General features: G+C 41.4%; 1 protein-coding gene across 3 annotated transcripts in view; it reads left to right on the top strand.

Annotated features, from left to right (window-relative positions):
* DPH1 (diphthamide biosynthesis 1) overlaps window positions 1–24147 on the top strand; it is a 343917-nt gene that overhangs the window by 157171 nt on the left and 162599 nt on the right. For all 3 annotated transcript variants that reach the window (XM_089657705.1, XM_089657689.1, XM_089657698.1), the window contains exon 4: window positions 20133–20254. In XM_089657705.1, the coding sequence (XP_089513831.1) occupies window positions 20133–20254 (122 nt within the window). The remainder of the gene's footprint in view (window positions 1–20132; window positions 20255–24147) is intronic.

The raw sequence follows: 24147 nt of genomic DNA, 5'->3' as shown, positions 1-24147 counted from the left end.
CATGGGTGCTCAGTGGCTAAGTGCGCTCTTTATATTGCCAGCTTAGCATATGATACTAAGTAGGTTTGTTCTCTCTGCTGTGTGTGATCACATGAATGACCAGGGAAGGCATCCCCTCCTTTCCCTTTCTTCCGCACACACCACAGGTCTCTAGAAACCTTTTAGCAAAATTGTTGCCTTAAAACTTGTAATAAAACTTAATGGTCTGTCCTTAGCATGAAATGAGGGAAGGGGGAATGGAGATTCCTTCAGTGAACAGAAAACGGATAGCCGGCTTCTTCCTACTGTACTGAGCAGGTTGTAGGCAGTACAAGAAAATACAGACTTAACTTTTTCCACACTGGAGATGTTTTCTCTGAAAATAAGCTTTTTATGTACAATATTTAGAAACATTAAAATGTATATATAGCCTTTTTTTTTTTTATATATATATAGTTTTAGAGGTGAGAATTAGAACTCCTGCTTCTGGATGCTGGTGCCAGGTTTTTGGGAACTGGAAGAGACCCACAGTACATTTGTGCATTCTTGGGGGATTCTTGTGAATGCACACAAACAATTCAGTTGTCTACAGGCTTCCAGATACTTAAAACCTGCAGCATGTGTGCGCATGTGCAGGTGTCCTCTGCACAAGTACAGCACACCTGAGACATATCATCGCACCCATGGGATATTTCCAGATTGTGGTGCAAAAAGAGGAGGAGCCCCCTCTCAATCCAGTGATGTGCATGAGAGCAGCAACTCTTTGGGGACTACTGCTACTGTCAGTCACAGCAAGTGAGCCAATGAGGAGACTGCAAGAGTCGGTGCCGAGCCATGCTATTGAGTGAATGCAGCAAGCTGCTTGCTATTGGGGGCACTTGGCAGGAGGGAGGGGCCAGGAGCTTTGGCGGGGGACCTGAAAAAAAGAGGATTAGGGCCGCGATGTGCAAAACCACTGCACAGAGCTGGTAAGTACCGTATTTGCCGGCGTATAAGACGACTGGGCGTATAAGACGACCCCCTACTTTTCCTGTTAAAATATAGAGTTTGAGCTATACTCGCCGTATAAGACTACCCCTCTTCCAACACGCCCCATCATTGGTGTCAGTGGGGAGGAGGAATAGTGCCCCATCATTGGTGTCAGTGGGGAGGAGGAATAGTGCCCCATCGTTGGTGTCAGTGGGGAGGAGGAATAGTGCCCCATCGTTGGTGTCAGTGGGGGAGGAATAGTGCCCCATCATTGGTGTCAGTGGGGGAGCAATAGTGCCCCATCATTGGTATCAGTGGGGAAAAAAGTGCCCCATCATTGGTGTCAGTGGGGGAGGAATAGTGCCCCATCATTGGTGTCAGTGGGGGAGGAATAGTGCCCCATCGTTGGTGTCAGTGGGGAGGAGGAATAGTGCCCCATCGTTGGTGTCAGTGGGGGAGGAATAGTGCCCCATCATTGGTATCAGTGGGGAGAAAAGTGCCCCATCATTGGTATCAGTGGGGAGAATAGTGCCCCATCATTGGTGTCAGTGGGGAGGAGGAATAGTGCCCCATCATTGGTGTCAGTGGGGGAGGAATAGTGCCCCATCGTTGGTGTCAGTGGGGGAGGAACAGTACCTCATCGTTGGTGTCAGTGTGGAGGAGGAATAGTGCCCCATCGTTAGTGTCAGTGGGGGAGAGGAGCGGCTGCTCCTTCTTTCAGTTCGGCCGCTTGATTTTCGCGGGTCGGTTCGGCTCCGCCTCCTCGCTGGTGATTGGTCGCCTGTGTGCCTTTCCAGTGCTGGCGCCCAATCACCGGTGAGGAGGCGGAGCCGAGCGGGCGGCGGGACCATCGAGCGGCCGAACTGAAAGGAGGAGCAGCCGTGCTTCCTGGACCGGATCGTCGTGGGACCGGGACCGGAGCCAGGTAAGGTACAGCAGCCCCTCTGCCCACCCCTGTACTTGGTGTCCGTTGGAGGAGGAGGGGGGGCGGCGCCGCCCCTCGAAAAAGTGCCGCCCTGACACCGGCTCGCCGTATACCGGCGTATAAGACGACCCCCGACTTTTCAAAAGATTTTCACGGGTTGAAAAGTCGTCTTATACGCCGGCAAATACGGTAACATAATTGTTGTTTTTATTTATTTTTTATATCAAATCCTTTTTATTTTACAGTTTTTTCCTTTAGCATAAACATATAAAGAAACTGAAAAAAGAAACAACAATATACATATATCAAATACAATCAGACTGTCTACTTTTATTATCAAGGTGCAAAAGGCTGCAAGAATAGTAATATATTCAGCCGAATCAGTATATTTCTGAATTGTGTGTGCAACCCCTTTCCAGAACTCAGAGAGCTATGGGCATGCCCATGAAATACAGAGGAATGATATTTTGTCTCCTTCACAACACCAGCCTATTAAAGAAAAGGATGAAGAAATAATATGTAGGGTTTTAGGTACTTTGTACCATCATGTTGATTTCTCGGTAGCTACTACAGAGAGAGTTTCATGTGTGAAGTATAGTCATCTTGTACCTGTGTGAAGAATATTTGTAGTTATTTTGCGCATTTTTGTAGAATTGTTGTTTTTTCCAAATTAACCCTGTCTAATAGTAGCGTATACAATGTGGATAGAGTTTGCCTAAAGGTTTTTTTATCTGAGCATAAAGTTTCAAAAGGGGTTAGACACCACAGAACGGTTTCTGGTGCAAGGCAGTATAGATAGAATGTGGTGTAGTTAACGGATTCTACAGAATCCAGGGGTCTTGTTGCATAGCGGATATGGTAGGCCACTTGGAGGACATACCAAAATGTATTATCCTTGTTGTGCCCACCTTTACTAATATCTGTAAAACTGGGTCTGTTATTCCTAGTGGGAATAGGAGGTTCCCCAGGACTGGGTACATCAGAGATGTGCTGGGGAACATCTGTGCCATTTTGAAAGCATATGAAATATTCGCTAGTGTTGGGCCCATTGTGGGATGGGTGCATAGTGTTGAGTGCAAGATCTTTGAGCATCATGGTAATGATGACTTTTGTAGGGAAAAAAATGCTGATCTTAATGTGTGAAATTTTCACCCTGGAAGTGGTTAAGCAGTGTTATTTTGTATTACTCCTGAAAAATAGCAGTTCACTACCTGTGTCTAACCACTAATGTTTATCTGCAGCATGAGACCTTCTAAGGCACTGTTCTAGGCTTGTTGGATTGGGTGATGTTGCTGCATTGCTGCATTGGAGAGAAAGCTGTAGTGCAAGACGTATTAGTGACTTGTCATTTGCCTACTGAATACCTTTTATGCACAATTTTCACATTTAAGATCTTCATTGATGCTTTGTATTCATCTTGTTATTATAAAGTCAGTTGGGCACTTTGGTTTTCTGAATAAATGTCTTGATCTGTTTCTGCAAAACTCACAAAAAATATTTGTCATATTTTGTAAGGGTCTTAAAAGATTCAGTTCAGTTTGGGTAGATTTGGGAATGGCTTAGCTCCTGCCCTGGATCCTTATGGCTATTTGAGCCTTGGGGGTGGACTTGCTTGGACTGCTGATAAAAATGGTAAAAATCTAAGCTTAGTCATGTTAAAGGGCTCAGGAAAACCTCACAACCAGGTTCCCAGACAGTTGCAAGGACTTGGTAGATGATACTCAGATTTCACAAAAATAGAAAAAAACGTGTTTTAGTTGTAGTTGCTCAGTTTTGCTTGATGCTAATCCAGTGTCAACACATTGATACCCAATCTGGTGAAACAGAAACCCAAGCATGAAATTAGAGTTGTGCTAATCTGAAGGCCACACAAAGTTTGCAAGTCTTCAACTATTGACTCTGCAGAAAGTTGGCGACTTCTATGCACTGTGCGCTTTAGCATGCGCTGACCTCGCTGTGTCATTTTACGTGGCCTAGCACTTCGTGGCTGAGTTGCTGTTGTTCCCAGTTGCTTCCACTTTGTTATAATACCACTAACAGTTGACCGTGGAATATTTAGTAGCAAGAAAATTCCACAGATGGACTTATTGCACAGGTGGCAACTTATCACGATACCATTCTTGAATCCACTGAGTTCTTGATTTTATACACCTGTGGCCATGGAGGTGATTGGAACACCTTAATCCAGTGATTTGGAGAGCTGGCCCAATACTTTTGGCAATATAGTGTAGCTTCAAGAAAATATCACCACAGTATGCCTCAGTACCCCTAAGCCCTGAAGTAAGCAGTGGGCTTAAAAAAATGTTAATTGTGCCTTAGTAGTGCCCTGATAAATGTACCGTTTGTTTGAAAAATAGTGAACTTCCTTGAATGTGAATGTGTCTACAGCCTAATAGTTGTATACCTGCATTGTGAGATCCCAGGTACTGCTACCTCTGACTGCTAGTGTCATCAAATTTGGAATGAGATTTTGGTGATGTCACTGCTGTGCTGCAAACTGTTCTCCATGCTGCAGGCTGTGGGATTAGGAACCAAAGCCTGCCTCTACGAAGATGGTCACCTCCACACAGAGACACAGTGCAGAGCAAGGCATGGGGAAAAGATGAGCTGTAGGGAAACCACAGGTAAAATTGGGTAGTCTTTTGCTCTTTTCTTGTTTAGGCACAGCTTTGAGAGTTCAATTTCTTTTTAACATCAAGAAATGTTGTTTCCCTGCTGGACTGTACCTGAGAATTCATGGAAATTTCAGTGTGGGTCAAATGATATTAATGCTCAACATAAAAAAGAGCCAAGGGCTTAAGAGTTGAAAAAACTATAGGATTTCTGCGAACATCCAACCAAATGTAGATGAATACCCTACTAGACATTTGTGGTTTTGTTACTTTTTAATGTACATGGTTGTTTTTAATATATAATACCTAGCACTTTGTTTTTATTGGCCACACAGTACAACCCACTGTTATTTGTTTTCTAATTGTTTTTGAAGGATAAAACTGCACATTTTCTATCCCTCACCTGTAATGACTTTTTCTGTATAAATAGCATTTGATTGTCATGTAATTTTACTAGGGATTAGTGATGCACACTTGCTAATAGCATAATACAATGTGACGTATTACTTCTTGTTATGTGGCTTTTACTCTGCTTAATAATGATACTCTACTGATGGTGTGGATGCTGTATTTACCATTTTCACTTAATTAACATGAGAGCACAATGATTAAACCTGAAAATCCCTGTGCTCAGAATCCTCAAAGTAGATCACAATTTATCCATTAATTAGTTATTAAACATAGGTAAACCAAGTACCTGGGGACAGAACTGGGGTCAATAGACACGACTAATAACGAGGAAGGAGAAGAGCTAAGTGCCAACCAACACTAACATCGTGCTAATGAACAGTGAAGGGGTCACAAATCATCTACTCCTCTGTTCAAATGTGACCTTCAGGAAACATATGTAAAATGCTTATAAAAAGCAAAAAAGAGTTGGTACTGGATACATTAGAGTATAATATATTAGTCAAATAAATGGGCTGCCTCAACGCAGCATATGTTAACGTGCAGCATAATGTACTACTGCAGTGCAACAATGGGAATGGGACTTTGGATTGATAAATTGCTCCCAGAGTGTATAGCATGCATCCTTTGTTTATTATCAGTACATTGTTAGTGCACCAAAACCCATAATGCTCTATCATGCCAATGGGGACCAGAGCATGGATGGTTAAATTCTCTCACCTCCTTCTACTTTCAGACTTTCCCTAGTGAGGTCATTCTGGTCGCAGTCTAACCAAACACTCAATGGAACACTGCATGTTTAGGGGCTCCTGGGGCACTCTAAGAATAAACAGACTGTTTAGAGCCTGTGTCAATGGTCTTTGGGCTTGTGCTGATGGCACCAGTTTGATCTCCATTTGAGAAGATTTTGAGAGTAATCAGAATTTATTGACGGGTACATTTGACCTGCAGTCGACTGCCTTCTAACCTACATTTGACCTTCTTACTTTTGAGTTCCCATTGCCATGTTGGAATGCAAAACCTGTCTGACCCAATTAAAAGCCCATGGATGCAACCCATACAGACCAGGGAGCAATTTCCCACTGGTGCCTTTTTGTATGCACTTGTACAGTCAGGAAAGCAAGGAACAACATGGATATGTCCTGAAGTTCTTTTTAGATATATAACCTAATAGTTTACAAATCAGAGAGGAACCAGTTAAAAACTATTCTCTGTGGCCCTACAAACATGGGCATTAAGTGCTCTCCCGATGCAGGAACTAAAGGGCACTTGGTGCCAAATGGTTCAATACATATTAGTGTTCAGCAAGTGTTACAATGGTTACAAGTGCACTAAAATCAAAATGGAAGCAGAAATCTCAACAGCATATATTTAAACATTTTTTAGGTGGCTCAGCATATCTGAATTCTAATCTAAGATGTATGTATAGTAAGAGAGAAGAAAATTGAGAGCAAAACTTACTTCAAGGTTATCCCAAGCTTCCATAAAGTTATGGAAACCCATGGAAGAATCAAGCTGGCTCTTGTAGTTGCATAAGAAACACTTCACAGTGCCCAAATTACTAGTAGGATATTCACAAATTTTACACTTCATTGAGTAAGAAGATTTTAATCAACCATGACAGGTCCACTTTAAAAGTGTAGTGGGTAATTTAATGCTGCAGATTTTCCAGAGATTACTTGATTTGATAAAATTACAATTTAGTTACATTTAGACAAATTCATTAAGGAGCAGTGGGAAACTTTTTACATCTTCTTTCATTTGGTCAAGTCAATTTAGTTAATTTATATGTAGATCTGAAACTCAAGAATCACAAATTACATTCAATCGCAAAGTTACTGGTGGTGTTTTCCAACTTTAGCTGCTGCTGTTATCATTGTGAACATGTGATATCATTGTGAAAATTAATTGAGAATATAATTTTTATTAATAGGATGACTTTACTTTAGTGTTGCCAAAAGCAAGGAGCAAAGTGCATTAATGCATACAATCTGCAAATACTGTTATTGGTTTAAAATATTGTAAACCTATGATGATTAATCCCTTTGATTATAGGAGCCTCAAATATGGCCATCAAAATCTCTTAAAATAGGTGTAGACCCTAACTGGATGACTTTCAGAATCTGTTGTTGACAACCATTCTTTTTTTTATATCTGACTTTATGAAAATATTGCTCACTTTACCACCCAGGATCTGGCAACTTGCAAATTAAGGTGGATCTGAACTCAAAAAGAGAACATTTAATGCCTCCACATAGAGACAGTGCAGAGCAAGGCATTGTAAGTTAGTAATGGGGAGAAGATCAGCTGCAGGAAGATGGCAATACTGGTGACAAGTTCTATGTCCTCTGCCAGCCTTTTTTTTCAGGCACAGCATTTTTTATAGTCCCTTTTTAAATGTAGAATTCAAGCCTAAACCTAAACTAGTCCTAAAAATGTTCCCTCTCCCCTCCTATGCTGAGTAACTTTGTAAAAAAGATGTATAAACTTGCCCAATTTTCTGCCTGCTCTGGTCCAGTTACGTGATTTTGCTTTGTTCTGTCATCCAGTGGCAGCTGCAGGAGAGAGTAGGGAGCGCCAACAATGGCTGGGACATGGGAACCTATGAGTGATGTCACCGCTCACGGAATTCCCAGCTTTTGTTAACCAGCCCATGTGAATTGACCAGAGCGGGATGAAAATAGATAAATATATACATCTTTTTTTACACAAGTTAGTCAACAGGTGTTAGAAGGGAGAAGGAAGACTAGTTAGGTTTAGGCTGAAATTCTACTTTAGAGCTAGTTCACACCACATGCAATCCATTGCTTTTATTTCTGCATCAAAAATGCATTGATAGTAGGTTATATGGTTTCCAGTGGCATAGCTCACACCAGTACAGTGAGTTCCAGTTCCGGAAAAACGTGCTGCAATTTTTCTGTGTAATGTTCAATTAGTCGAGGGGATCAGGTGGGATCTAATCATCTGGTAAGAGGCAGTATGTTTTGCGGTGGTGGACACTAGAGTCCATATACTATTACACACTTGGAGGATTATTGTGGACACGTCTGTTCATCATAACATGAATTTCTGTCATTAAGAGACATTTCACTGTTTGGTGATTTTTGCACTTTAATATTATTGTTGCAGTAGACATGGAGTGACTCACTATTAGTTTATCAATAGCGCAACAATAATTGGACATTATACATTGAGTATTTGTAGTTTATATATTTTTTGAGTGTGGCTATTGTTTCACTCTTTGTATCATTTTATGGTTGATTTGTTTGGATTTTTTTTTTATACTTTTTTGGCACTAAGCGCAGTTACATCTTCACATTATTGCATTTTTTTTCTACACTGTACAGGAACGTGGTAAAACGTACCAAACTGCACTCAACACACATGTCCTTATTTAGGGTGAAAGAAAACGGGGAAAAAATACACTGGAACGCAACAAAAATGTGCATGCAGAAACGCATCTGGAATGCATCCGGGCTGCTTTTCTATGTTGTGAACTGGCCCTTGAAGAGGTTCTTTGCCCTGTTTGAAAAAATTCAAAATCAGCTGCTACAAATACTGTCCATTGGTCCATTGTCACCCTCACTCAAACTAATTCGTCACCCGTCTTTGGGTCCCTGGTGCTGGCATGTTTACTGTGGGCATCCGGCTATGATTCCTTGTGGCTTCACAGTCAACTTGCCCTCTGCAAATTCGAGAGCAGTACTGTGCTTTTTGAATGATCCCACAGCATTCTGGCGTGACGTGTCCTAGAAGCTTGGGGGGTCTGGCAAGAAAATGTCCTCCGTGGGAACAGGTACCTGTCAAAAACAGGTACAGGTCCCCCCCAAAAGTGCCAAAAATAGAAGAGAAGGGGGGAGGAGGGCATAAAGTAGAACTTCCCCTTTAGGGGATGTTTTTATGCTTTCAGTATGTATCACCTAAACAGTACATTCTTTTATATCTTTAATTGGGGGATAATATCTTGTTTTCTGTGTATCCAGCCATGCTATTATACTCGTATGCTCAGCGTACATTGGATTATTTTTGGCTTGCATGTGGCATTGCATACCATGTGCTCTTTACAGGCTATTTCTGTTCACACGTTACTTTTTATCTAAGAGCTTGCTTTAATGTTTCCATTTTCCTTTGTATTTTCCATCCTTTTGTGTTATGTTTTTTTATGCCTATAAAACCTCATGACAACTCTTAGCCTGGAGGGCTCCTGCTATGACACCACTCTTGATCATGAGTATAAACGCTGCCTATTACAACATATTGTGACATAGCCACCTTAAGCCATGCTGCAGTAGAGGAGCAACAGTTTAACCCTAGTTATGTGTTATCACTTGTGTGCTCTACCAATCTGTCAGAGATGCTCGCCTGCAGGTAAATGGGTTGAATATGGAATCGATGGGTCTCTGCTGTTCCAACCTCAGCTCATCGTTATGCAGGCCACTCTCTGCGCTTCTTCGTTTGCTATTGCCACACAGTGTTTTCATTTCCGATTCCCTATTAACATCACCTGTTAAGTGCCCATTGGGCTTCATCGCTTCTCACTCTGCCCATCAGCCTCACCTCTTGCGTGCGGGAAGGGATAATTGCTAAACATAGCATCTAACGCTTCAGGCCCCGAACTGAGATTATTCCAGTCTGATTATGGTGCTGCAGGTTGCTCTTTTGAAGCAGGAAGTTTAAAGGTACAACCTGTTACTTTGCTGGCTCTTTTTTTTTTAATGGCCTACCTCTGCATTTCCTTTTTCTCACCTTTGCAGTAAAATAAAAAAATAAAATACCTTCTGTGGGATTTTTTGCTGTGATCTAAAATAATTTGGGATTTATTTCCTTGCCCTTATCGCTGAAATTTCAATGAACTCCTTTATGACTCAGCCTTGCCGACCGGACGCCGGAATATCTGTGACATTAATTCCTCACTTGCAGATGAACAGAAAGCAGGCGATAATAAAAATGTCTGGTGCTCTCAGAGGATTGGATGCTGCCGAGTTCAGCTTGGAGGGCAAGTCTTTTAAAGCCGCTATATTAAAAGAGATGCTAACATGCATGACTATTACATGGCTGGTTGCTTAGCATGTTGCCCTGGGAGTTTGTGTTCTGTAACACAGCGAATGGAAATAGACGTGTTTGACATTTTCTTTGACGCGACTGTGAGCGCAGATGAGAACATTAAATCGGTCACCCTGCTCAGCCCTAACAGCAAAATAAGGGTGAAGGTGTCCGCAAAGGAGAAAATGATGGCTAAAATAGAAGTTGCTGCTATCATAACTAATCAATTGTAGCTTTAACCCTTTCGCTTCCAGGCAATAAACCTCAGGTGGCCAGACCATTTTTGTAGTTTTTCACTTACAGCTTTATTTGACCTCCAAATCATATCTGAAGGCACAGGACTGGTAGATTAAAAAGATAGGGCTATTGATTTTGTCAAATTTATCAAATCGATATTTTCAATAAAAATACACCAAAATCATTATTAGCACTCATAAACACAACACAACATAACTTACAACATCCCTACTAAATCTGAAAGCTAAAACTGTATTGAATTAAATAACAAATATTTATACATCTTAATTTGTGCCTTTTTGTGAAACAGTGAAAATTGAAGATCTTCAAAACTGTAATTAAGCAACTTGCGCTAAAAATCTGGATACTGGCTTCTCAAATTTGCATTATAGTAATGCTCAATCTCAGTGTCGTGTGTGCGCTGCATTAGTGTGCATTTTGATAACATAGTGCAGGCATACATTTAATTGCTATGCCGTGCTGTACAGCGTGTGACAAAGCAATACATCACCATGTGCAAAAAGTTGAATGAATTCAATTTTAAAATAGTGTTTTTTTTTAAAGGAACAAAATATATGACTGTGATGATTTGTTACAATGCATCGCACCCCGTATGCAGAACAGCGCACATGCCTCATTAACACTGATGTGAATGTGCCCTGTAGCTGCTGACAGGTGGCTGGGAGGGTGAAAAGCCAGGACAGCTGTGTGGAGAGTCCCACTAGAAAAATGCAGGTCTCTGCAAGGGCACATGAAAAACAGTTTTTTTTTCTATGTGTCCTGTTCACACTGAATCAGCGCCCATGGGTACTGAGCAATGCGGTGTGGAAAAATGTATACTGTATGCATTTTACAACAAAGAATCAGAGCTCACCTGAAGGTTCTGTGTACTGTCCCATTGTCCTGTGCAGTAAAACCCTGTAATGCACTGCTCACCCTGCTCTGCACATGCTCAGTTTCTTTCTATTCTCGGCACTGTGCCTAAAATCAGAGCTGCTAGAGACTGATCAGCTGACAGCTTTAAGATTTACTGTTGATGAAGGGGGAAGAAAGCAACAGGAATTACACAGGCTGTGCCGAGGGAACGTAGATTAGGGAGGGAGAAATGAAAAGCAGGAGAGGTGACAGGATAATCTCAGCTGCCAGGGAAATACAGAAGAGTTAGGCAGGTCAAGATGATGCGATTTTCCTAAAATAACTAATCCATTCATCAACACAGTCAGTGTGTATGGGGGAATCCCTCCCACAGCGCTTTTGTGTTCTACCAGCAAGGGGCACAGGGAGCTGTCCCTGCCAGGAGAACACATTGATTATTGCTAGTGGCTATAACTGCTGGCAGTAATTACATACTGAAAATCCAACATGCTGATTGTGCTTCGACTTGGGTACAATCAGCCTGCCCATACATGGATCGAATCTCGGCTGGTTCCTGCTTAACCAGCAGAAGTTCAAACCATCTATTCCTGGCTTTAAGCTTAAGGATTGTATCTTATCTTATCTCCCTGATATTCTCTCCTTTCTTTGGCAGCCTGTAAATTTCAGCACTGTAATGCTTCAGTCAGCCTTCTTCTCTATTTGAGCCAATAAATACACTCACCGGCCTCTTTGATAGGTACACCTGTTCAATTGCTTGGTAACACAAACTTCTAATCAGCCAGTCACAAGGCAGAAACTCAGTTCATTTAGGCATCTAGACGTGGTGAAGACAGGGGAAGAAAGGGGATTTAAGTGACTTTCAACATGGCATGGTCGTTGGTGCCAGACAGGCTGGTCTGAGTTTTTCAAAAACTGCTGATCTACTGGGATTTTCACACGCAACCATCTTTACAGAGAATGGTCCAAAAAAGAGAAAATATCCAGTGAGCGGCAGTTGTGTGGACAAAAATGCCTTGTTGATGTAAGAGGTCAAAGGAGAATGGGCAAACTGGTTTGAGATAATAGAAAAGCAACAGTAACTCAAATAACCACTCATTACAACCAAGTTATGCAGAATACATCTCTGAATGCACAACACGTCGAACCTTGAAGCAGATGGGCTACATCAGCAGAAGACCACACCGGGTGCCACTTCTGTCAGCTAAGAACAGGAAACGGAGGCTACAATTTGCACAGGCTCACCAAAATTGGACAATAGAAGATTGGAATAGCGTTTTCTGGTCTGATAAGTCTTGATTTCAGCTGCAACATTCAGATGGTAGGGTCAGAATTGGCATAAACAACATGAAGACATGGATCCATCCTGCCTTGTATCAATGGTTCAAGCTGGTGCTGGTGGTATAATGGTGTGGGGGATATCTTCTTGGCTCACTTTGGACCAATCAGTACCAACTGAGCATCATTTAAACACCACAGCCTACCTGAGTATCATCTGGTTTCTTGAACATGACAGTGAGTTCACTGTACTCCAATGGCCTCCACAGTCACCAGATCTCAATCCAATAGAGCACCTTTTGGGATGTGGTGGAATGGGAGATTTGCATCATGGATGTGCAGCCAACATATCTGCAGCAACTGCATAATGCTATCATGTCAATATGGACCAAAATCTCTGAGGAATATTTCCAATACCTTGTTGAATCTATCCCATGAAGAATTAAGGCAGTTCTGAAGTCAAAAGGGGGTCCAACCCGGTACTAGCAAGATGTACCTAAAAATTGGCTGGTGAGTGTACATTCAAGGCTGGAAATGTACATGTTTTTAATTGCAGAAAGTGACATACAGTTTTTGAGACCAAAGAGTAGAGGTGAGTTTCTTCAACAAGATAGCAGCTTTCAGCAATCAGAAACAGGAACAATCATGTAAGCAATTTACAGCACACACTAATTTTGGTAGCATCATTTTTAATGTGGAATGTATGTTGTTTTGTTAAAGAACATTAATTGTTAAACTGTTATGGTTAAACTTCTGGAAGAGATATGTGAAGGCTCAAACTTCAGCAGAAATGTGCAGTACTGCAATGAATAGGTTCTGACATACACCTAAATAGGTATGTATGGCTACCATAATAAGCAGTTTCAAAGCAAGTGACCTCCGTTACAGACTTAGCCATTGAACCATCCTCTGCTCTCCTGTTGTGCTAATGGCTGTAATTCACTGATCAGCTTCCTTTCCTAGAGAACCTCTTTAACTCGCCAACCCTTCAATTTCCTAGCAGATTATTCACTAGCATAAAGGAGAAGATAGACGACATTCCTTTTATATGCTTTTTATTCATTTTGAGAATAAACAGGTAGTGAAAACATGTACAAAATGACAGTGACGCTTCCAGGCCATTAATGTGTGGTTATAGAAGTAGAGTGAGCAACTATATAGTAGAGTAGTTCAGACAACATGATGCATGTCATTGGGAGTCATCAGCACTAAGAGTACATTCATATGGAAGATTTTGGGAGAAACCATTGACCATGCCCCCCCCCCTGGTGATTAGCATTGGATCACTACACATAGGCAATAACAATGTGCAGAGTATAGTATTGATTCATCCCTAGAGATAGTGCAGTGCTTAAAATTTGTGAGCTCAATCTCTGCTACTTGAAACTGCAGATGTATTAACTCATGGAGAGTTGGGGAGGGGGGGGGCGCAAATTTAGTAGGACATTGGAATAGCAGAAAAGGCCTGTGTGTGTCCAGCTCCAAGTCGCCACAAATTTAGATGGACCTTGTCTCCTCATACATGAGTTTAGAATGGTAGAAGACTAGATAAAAAGCCTTTTTTAGGAATAAATCTCAGGATTAGAGAAGAACTTCTAGTGCAGCTTGTGGTCATAGCAACAATCTATAGGCCTTATACTTGATGACACTTAGATTATATGTTTTTAAATTACAGATTTTTAATTTTTTTTTTCTAAATAACAGTTATTTAGTACACTGACAGGTTCAGAAATAAACCCAGTAATTTTTAACTGGATGTCTTGGATGAAGTCACATTCCCATAGATTTTTGCAATGGGTAACTGACATTTGAAAGAATTATAATTTGAGATCCTTCCGGTTTTGTGTACGTGAGAGAAAATATATGTATATTCTGTGCAAATATGAAAGTATATTAAGTTATCCCTGGATAAGACCACTGTGGTTCTAATGACAATCATCTCTCCTACTCCTCTTTAACAAGGGTGCTCTTCACTTTTTATTTTAGGTATAATTGATCTGCCTCTTGAAGTACAGTATTAATTAGAAGGTTATAGTAAAAGAAAATTAGACATTTGGAGCCATGTGCAAAAATGATTTTCAATTCATACCCTAAAATGCTTCCTTACATGATGACAGGCCAAATCTTCTCACCTAACTATGATCACGCATTGTCATGTGTGGGCATGCTATGGTATAATAAATATAATAATCAATTATATTTAGATATAGATATTGAAATATTTTAAAGTTGTCCTAGAGGCAGAAGATTTTTTTTACCTTGATGCATTCTGATATCTTCCCAGTAATGCCTTGCCGCATTTCTCCCACCGGAGACTAGTAAGGAAGCCTTGTTTTGTTCAGAGTATCAAAGCATACAAAGGTCCAAAGACAAACCTCCTCACCCCCAAGTGACAGTCCTTGAATTTGGTGACTGGAGTCTGCATGCAGCTCCCCTCCAGACCCCCTAAATACTTACCTGAGTCCACTCTAGATCCAGTGATGAGCATGAGAGCAGCGACCCTCTTGGCCCTCTCTCTCCTCATTGGACAGAGAGGCAGCAGCAGGAATCATTGGCTCCTGCTGCTGTCATTTACAACCAGTGAGGAGGGAGTGGGGGGTGGGCCGAGCTGGCTATGTGTGTTAATGAACAAACAGTGTGGGGCTCAAGAGAGAGCATGCACTAGTTGCTCCCATTGCAAGCGGCTTGCTTTGGGGGACTCAGCTGGGGGAAGGGACCAGGAACGCCAGCAGCGGACTGTAGAAGAGGAGGATCAGGACTGCTCTGTGCAAAACCATTGCACAGAGCAGGTAAATATAACATGTTTATTTTTTTTTTTTAATAAAAAATGTGCCTTTACAATCACTTTAACTCTTGCCAAATTAACTACATACTTCTTTAGGCCCCTTTCAGAAGAAGCGAACCCGTCAGCGGATCCGCTTGCTCAAAGGGGAATTTCTCCGCTGATCCCCGCTGAGCAAATGGACAACAGGTCTGCTGCAGAGCGGACACAGACACAGCCTGCTGTTTTCTATGGGAAGGTCGGATGGAAATGGACCACCTGACTGTCATCTCATCTGATCCGCCAGACGGATAGCGAACGTATCCCCATCCACCTGTTTTTAGCATACAGGATCAGATCGGATGGCGGCAGGTGTCAGTGGACACATGTCCGCTGACACCTGCCGGTCCATCGAGGGCTATGGCTGGTCATCAAGGGCATATCAAAGCATCTGATCTGATCCTCCAGATAGATAGGGAACGGATCCCCATCCACCTGTTTTTAGCGTACAGAATCAGATCGGATGGCGGCAGGTGTCAGTGGACACATGTCCGCTGACACCTGCTGATCCATTGAGGGCTATGGATGGTCTGATCGGGCCCACCTGAAAAACTGACAGGTGGACCCGATCGGACTGTTAGTGTGAAAGGGGCCTTATATTTAAAGTAGAAATTCAGGCTATATAACATTCTGAATGAATATAAAATGCTGGGAATGTGCAGACCTACCAGTGCTCATACACCATCCTCTCCCCCTCTCTGTCCCTGATACCTCCCCAGCAATGCCCTGCTACATTTCTCCCCCCAGGAGACTAGCAAAGAAGCCTTGTACTGCTTTGCATATCAAAGCATACAACGGTCAAGGCAAGGACAAACTCCTTACCCCCAAGTGGCAGTTGCTTGAATTTGGTGACTGGCTGTTCAGGCATCCAGGGCTACATCATGGGAGGAAGGTGATTCTCTGTATCTGGAAGTATTGGTTTTGGCTCTGGTAGACAAATGGGGCTGAAGGAGAATGTGGGAAAAGGTTAGCACTCAAGATCCCCTGCACACCCACCCCAACAGTAAAGAGCTTTTCAACACAAAATATGACTTTTGAGGCATATCTCAATGGAAAAGTAGTAACAGAAAATGCTGAAGTCCTAAGGATGGGTATGTCCTTATAGAGATAGACTCCGCATATAGAAGGGTATGCAGGCCCTGCTGCCAGCAATTAGGATGACAACGGGAGTTTTTTTTTTTTTTTTAAGGAGATTGAAGACAGTTATCTGATTAAGGTGTCTAATGATGCCAGATGTCTCTGCTTTGGGAATTAGAATTCTTTGTTGTAACACCAAAGCAAATTGTAAGCTTCCTTTAGCTATAATACTGAAAAGTAAATTTTTTGCCATCCAATTTGTTTCATAGCCCGAAATAGAGGGTAGGAGCTAGCGTATTTTCAATGTGGCCATATTATACTTGATAGGATACATGAAAGACCAAATACATCACTATACCATCTCTGTTGTCATTAGAGCTCAAAAGATGAGCAGACAATGGTTACCCATTAATGGTGTTTCCTACCATGGCCATTAATTATTCTTTTTAATGGAATTGTTATTATATTTTCTTTCTTTCCTTTTCTTTTCTTTTCTTTCTTTTCTGTCTATCTTTCTTGTTTCCACTTGCTTGTTGTTGCCACTGAGATTACGGTGTGCATGGATAGTATTAAAAAAGGCAGAGCCTTATCCATTTGTTCATGTCAATTTGAATGGAACCGATAATCAGAGCAAATCAAGCAAAGCACAGCGTAACAATTTATGTTTTCTGTTTGTGTCTATTCTGGAATGTATGCTCTACTCTTATCTGCCTGACATCAGAGCTCTTCTTGTTTTTCTGAAGGCTTAGTGTTTGTGTTTCCAGTCCTCCGACCTATCTTTTGCCTGATTTGTGTATGATCAAAACTTGCTTATCAGGAATGAAGTGTCCGAGTGAATCTATTATGTTCATTAGGTAGGCATCTAAAAGTAGGACTCTTGTACACGAAATGAATATGTCACTGGGTTCACTCCGAAGATTGTTATGCATATTAGATGTGATGTTAATATTATTTTGACCAGTATTCCCAATGCAATTTCCAGATTTGAATTTGTCATTCATCACTCCACAACTGAACCTCTGAAAGAAACTTGTACAGAGAGAATGTGCTAGCTGGTTGACCATCGTGCTGATCCAATGGATTTAATACATCCTGATACACTGACCTGGAATAAGTATGCAGATCAGAGGTTTTGACTGCATGCTGATTTTCTAATCTGCACTCTTGTCCTAGGGCAATGACTCAGAAAGCAGCCAAGCAAATTGTATTTTTAGAAAGAGTTCAGCAATGGAAGCCCCTGTAGTTCAATCAGTCTGTTTTTTAATTGAGATGCATATCATTCATGAAAATACATTTCTGTTGTATGTGAAATGAATTAAAGCCAACTACAGCCCAAACTTTTTATATCCCCTTTGAAGGGAGTGAAATAAGGCTAAAGCCTCTGTCAAGTTATGCTTTGAGTCTGATATGAACGCACCACACAAGACGTAAAAAGGAATGTACTTCATTAGAAGTCTCTTACAGTAAAAAAAAAAAAAAGCCAACATGTTTTGGGGGCTCAAAGGGCTTGGCAAATTCTATGGCAAATGCTATAGAGATCATGCACTTGACTAGTAAATCTAAAGTATTCTTGAAGGGTAACTAGAAAAGACTTAATCTGGCCATGCACTCATAGATTTCCTGCAGGTTGAATGAAAGAAATCCTGCATCCATGTTAAACAACGTGGATGGACAAGTCTTCCCTTGCAACTATTGTATTCTGACAGTTGGCTCCCACGGCTGTCAGAATATCAGCACAAATCGGCCAAATTTCGAGCGATGTATAGCAGTCTTTGCAAAGCATAACAAGGAAAGGAAGTTTTGACCATGGTTATGGCTGTTTCCCTTTTGGAGAGCTGCCTAAAAGAAATTTATTTTCTACTACTGTATACTCAACATTTCACTGATAAACATCTATTGTACAAAATGATCCGGCACCCCAGACCATTCTCTCTATTTTCACACATTTTATTTGCTGTTTGTGTTCTTATTGGGAAAATATTCCCTCATTTCCTGGCAGGAATTGATGGTAAATCCATCTAACTTGGACGCAGACAAATAATGAAGCACATTTTTAGTATAGTGTGATCTGATAATGTTTGCTCTTAGTGCCTTTCTGCCCCATTGGCAACCACTCCATATTTCTTGTATGGTACCACAAGGATAGGATGAGGGAAAATCTCCGCACTGGAGACAGACTTGCTGGCTCCCTCACCTCCATAAAAACATCCATAGATCAGTGACCCCGGGGAGAGACACTTTGGGGAGATTTACTAAAGCTGGTGCATTCAAAATCTGATGCAGCTGTGCATGGTAGCCAATCCGCTTCTAACCTCAGCTTGGTCAATTAAAGTTTGGCAATAAGCCCCCGGTCACATCGGGTGCGATTTGGCATGCTATTTGTATGCCAGGCGACTTGCAAATCGTAGGCCAAGTCGCACTCTATTGTCCGCTATTAGAGCAGTCATATCGGTGCCGTTCTGACTTGGTCGGAGCCACACCGATTTCTAAAGTAGTGCATGCACTACTTTTCGTGTGATTTGCATAGTCATCTGTGTCAGATTTCTTGCAAATCACAAGGAAATCAGCAGGTCACCCGATTTTGAAATCGAGTGACTTCACTGTAAGTCTCACGATTTCAAATTCGACTTTGATGTGACCGGGGGCTAAAACCTGTAAGCTGATTGGTTTCTATGCAGAGCTGTACCAGGTTTTGCATCATGCAGTTTTAGTAAAGAACCACCTATATCTTTCATATACTATAAAATTATTAATATTATGCAAGATTGTTATAGTGCCAACAATTTGTGTAGTGCTTTACAAAGTAAAGGGACACAGTACAGTTACAAACCAATTCAATACAAGGGGATTAGGATGGTCCTAGTTGTGAGAGCTTACAATATAAAAAGGGAGGGGCGAGTGATACAAAAGGTAATAACTGTGGGATGAGCTAAAGGAGAAAGAAGTACAGTTTTCAGATGGAGGCGGGATAGGCTTACCTGAAGGAATGAGCTTTTAAGGGATTGCTTAAAAGTGGAGATGGCCAGAAGGACTGGGAAAGGGAGTTCCAGAGGAGGTTAGTGGCTCTGGAGAAGTCTTGGAGGTGAACATGGGTGCAAGGGAATGGGGTTGCTAGAGAGCAAAAGGTCCACCTGCTCTTGTGTATAAAAGGACTCATATACAAAGAATTTACAGCTCCCCTGAATGATTTCCTGCCCCTTATATTGAAAAATGGGAATCATGCCTATTGAGAACCTTTATGCGCAGTCAATGTGAAAGAGCTACTTCTATTTGCACACAAAGACTCCATTGGAAACACATTTCAGGAACATGGGTATATGCAGTAATTCTCTTCCACTGGTATAGAGTTTCCTCCTTTTTGACACAAATTTACCAGTCCCATCCCTGAGGTCTGTTGGCATAGATGGAAAAGTCCTAAATAGTGTTTAAGAGATGCTAAAACTTTTGGGGTGAAGCATACTGAAAACCGTTGCAGATATTGCAAGTGGTTTTGGTTTTCTTAAAGTGAAGACCTGCAACAAGTATGCCAGATGAAAGACTTTGCTGGCTGCTTGCTTGTTCCAAGTTCTTAGTACCCTAGGAACAGAATCCAGTCCCCGAATGACAGCCAACTAGTCATCCATTGTCAGTTCTCATTTTCCTGTTTTCAAAGATTCACTGTAACGTAGCCCAGTGTTCCTTTAAAACTTGTCTCCTTTTTTTTTTCTTCCTTAGTGACACCATTAACGAACTTGCATACTTTTTACATTTTTTCTGTTTATGCTTTTTCCATTTAAATTGCAATGGGAGTTTGGAAAGTGTATATTTTTCCATCTACACATGGCCTTATAATACACATCATTTATCATATGTTCTTAAGTCAGCAATGAATATTCCCTGCTGGTCTCATGTCCCTGTTTCTTGCCTTTAGATTTACATCGGCAGAGACCGTGGTGATGGGAGATGTGACATACGGAGCGTGCTGCGTGGATGATTACACTGCACGGGCGCTAGGAGCCGACTTCTTGGTACATTATGGGCACAGCTGCCTCAGTAAGTTTATGTCTCTGTCCGCATTTCAGTTGTTCACCGGTGAAATGTAGGGTAACAGTTCTAGAAATACTGCAGGCTAAGTGATCACAATTATAGACCCGCTTGCTATTGCTGTAGTTGTTCCATATTTTACACAATTTATGACCCAAACAGAAGAAAAGGTCTTGTTATAAAGAGAGAGAGTGGTATATGTAGCGCACTTCTCACCGGATATATATTAAAGATCCAGTTTGACTAAACTTGACATTTGTGAGTTTAATCAACTGCTTGTATCTATCTCTGATTGGTCACCCAAACCCCAAAGTCTATTGACCTGCCCAAACAAAAAAGAAGGGTCTGAGGCTCTTTTTTGGCTTTGTTTACTATTTTACATTTTTGGGGATGCAGCTGAAGGAGTCAGACTCAGAAGTGTTAAGTTGAGCTAGGAACTGAGGTGCCAGAGCTAAGAACTCAGCTGTGAGAAGTTTTTGGCCTTAATCGGTAGTTTAGATTGGTTGGTGAGGGGAGAGTGGTGCCGTAACACAAACGTTTTTTTAATCTGCCCAATTGTCTGTTCCTACCAACTGCAGTAAGCCAGTGGGTTCACAATAAAGATCAAGTGTAATCAACTTTATATATAATATTTTCCTTTGTTAACCTCTCACCCTCTCAATTTTGCTTGAAACACCTCTTTTGAGACCCAGTGACATAATCACTGGGTCAGTCTGCTGGTCTTTGCTCCAAGTTTGACAGGAGGGGCCAGCAAGCTCCTGTAAAAATCATTGCACCCTACCTTGTATTGTCTTTTAAGAAAGTAAAAAAACCCATATCCGTGGCATCCCTTTTCACTTTTATGTTCCATTCTGTTGACCACTGCAGACTAGCCGAGTATCTGCTGATCAGTTGCTTGAGCATGCATATCTTAAGGGATGCTGGGGATGCGTCATTTCATATAATGCTTTCTTGAGGTGATTGTAGCCGTATTAGTGCATTTGCAACAGAAACAATTGAGTACTGTCCGTGATACTTTTTTTATTTGCACTAACACACAATTTTGAGGACAAGCTTTCGGGGAATGTCCCCTTCTTCAGCACTGCTTAGACCTGAAGAAGGGGACATTCCCCGAAAGCTTGTCCTCAAAATTGTATGTTAGTGCTAATAAAAAAAGTATCACGGACAGTACTCAATTATATAATGCTTGGAAACAAAAAGACTGATGCGGAGAAAGCTAAGAGCTGTGAGAGGTGTGCAAGGACAGTACAGATCAACAGGAGAGGAGATTGATAAATGAATGAAGTCTTTTAAAAAGTAAATGAAATTAGGCTCAAGATTGCTGCTAAAGCTTCAAAGGGTTATATTATGGAGGTGCACGTTTACTGGAAATTGAGTGTAATCAGTTTCAACACAGGAGAGCACATGCTACAAGCTTTGGAATAAATAGATAAAGTTGGACTCCAACTTTGATTACTGTGGTGTCTGTGGTGAAAATCCCAGTAGATCAGCAGTTTTTTAAATACTCAGATCAACCCGTCTGGAACCAACAATCATGCCACCTTTAAAGTCACTTAAATCCCCTTTTTTCCCCATTCTGATGCTCGGTTTGAACTTCAGCAAGTCGTCTTCACCACATCTAGATGCCTAAATGCATTGAATTGCTGCCTTGTGACTGGCTGATTAGCAACTTATCTTACCAGCGATTGAACTTGTGTACCTAATAAAGTGGCTGGTGAGTGTATATTGTTGATTGTTCAGTAAAAAATATTGAAAATCAATGAAATTATCTTCATAAATAGGCCTGTCTGTAGCCATACTGACTGATGTGGTCCTTTAGTACCTGTCGTGGGACCTATCAGTTTGTATTGGGAGTGGAAGCATTGATTTGTAAATTTATGTCCTCTATGACATATTTCTAGTCTGATGCCTCATGCACACTAGACGTTTAAAATGTCTCTTTTACAGGTGTGTGACACTTTTTTTTTTTGCCTCTAAATGCCCCTATAGATTATATATGTCCACACACATAGGCGTTTAGATGCAGTCCAAAACTTGCACTTCCAAAAAGGTGCTTTTAGGTGAAAAAAAAACCCCCAACAAAAGCACCTTAACGCTAGACACATTTAGGTGTGTTTGTGTATTTATGCATTCTAATGGCCAGAATAAATTTTTGAGAAAGGAAAAGAAGTCCCGGGAGCTGCGTATCACACAAAATCCTCATATGAAGAGTGGGAGCAACATCAGCCTAGAGTCCGCGGTGCGAAACATGTAGGGGATATGACCTGGACGGAGTCTAAGCTGAGGCTGCTTCCACTCTTCACATGAGGGTTTTGTGTAATGTGCAGCTCTTGGGACGACTTTTCCTTCCTCATTGACTTTTATGGATCTGAAATTAGCTCTTTCTCTGCTTGCATTCCCAGTGGTTGCCAGCATATAAGGACTTATTAGAGTCTGAAGCAGCACCCTTTAGTACTTTGTATGGGGTCACAGAATAAATTGGTATTCTGGCCAATATAATGCTCTAACGCCAAATATGCAAACGTGCATGAAAGCATGCGCAAAATTCGGCTTTAGGCACTGTGTTTCCCACCCCTGGAGCAAAGGGGAGGAAAAAACAAACCATCCAGTGTGCATGAGACCTTAATTCTGTAGCTTGTCCACAGTCTCTGACCATCATTTTCTCCATCATGCCTGCAATCGCAGACAGTCATCTCTATTATTACATGTACTGAACAATATGTGGGAACCTTTGGTGATGTCAGGGGCCTTCTATACCTCATAAGTTGTCGACCACTGCTGTAATCAGCGATTCAAATAATTTAAATGCAAACAGTCTGTAATATGTAATCTTATTCAAAAATTAGTTGCTTAATTAAATTCTATCTAGCGGATATCTATTCAAGCCAACACTCAGGGCCGGTTCACATCATAGAAACGTAGTCCACATGCGTTCTGGATGCGTTTCCGCATGCGCATTTTTGACGTGTTTTTGATGCTTTCCAGTTTATTTTTCTCTTTTTTTCAATTTAAACAGAGACATGTGCATTCCAGTGCGTTTTTGGTGTGTTCCAGTGCATTTTTTATGTGTTTTACCGCGTTCCAGTGCAGTTCTGTGCAGGAAAAATGCAGCCTGTTCTACTTTTTTTTCTGCAACGGAACGCACTGGAACTGCGAGCACTAATGTGATCTATGATATTGACAACCATATAACCTACTTTCTTTGTGTTTTGGATGCAGAAAAAAAGCAACTGAAACACATGTAGTGTGAACTGGCCCTCAGAGGTTAAGATGTTTTACAGCATGTGTGTCCTTGGTATGAGCTGTACATTTCAAGGCATCTTTCACTCCTCATGCATTAGCTCTTTGAGATCTTGCAAAATTGTATGAAGGGCCACTCAAAGAAGCAAGTCACACTATGAAAAAGTCACATTGCAGCACTGACGTCTGTGGACAGAGTAAATCTACATGTAATCCTGGTACTGTTCCGGCTAATACTGATATAAAGTCTTTCTTTACTCCAGGGAGTGTACCAAGTAGATTATAGTTTACACGTTTTATAGTAGTTCTTGCAGGCTGAGTTCTATAAATGTATTACCAATGGTTTATAGCATACTGGAATATTGTAATACTTATGGTTACTGACTTCCTAAAACATATACAGTATGTACTGGAGTATGCAAAAATAGATAAGATTACCTGCAAAAATGCAGGAACCCAAAGACAAGCCACTTGCTATTGGGACACTTGTTCAAGCTTGCTCATGAGCCCCGCTCTGTTTGTCCATTGGCCCTGTTGTCAAAGGCTCCCGCTACTGTTTCTAATCCTATGAGAAGGGAGCCACTGCTCTCGTGCACATCTCTGAATCGAAATCAGGCTCAGGGAGATATAAGGGGGTTGCATGCAGAAGGGTTTTTTTTTTA

Source organism: Staurois parvus, unplaced genomic scaffold (genome assembly GCF_062004578.1).
Source record: "Staurois parvus isolate SC_StPar_1 unplaced genomic scaffold, SC_StPar_1.0 ptg000029l, whole genome shotgun sequence".
Classification (NCBI taxonomy): Eukaryota; Metazoa; Chordata; class Amphibia; order Anura; family Ranidae; genus Staurois; species Staurois parvus.
This window is presented reverse-complemented; position numbering and strand designations above follow the sequence as displayed.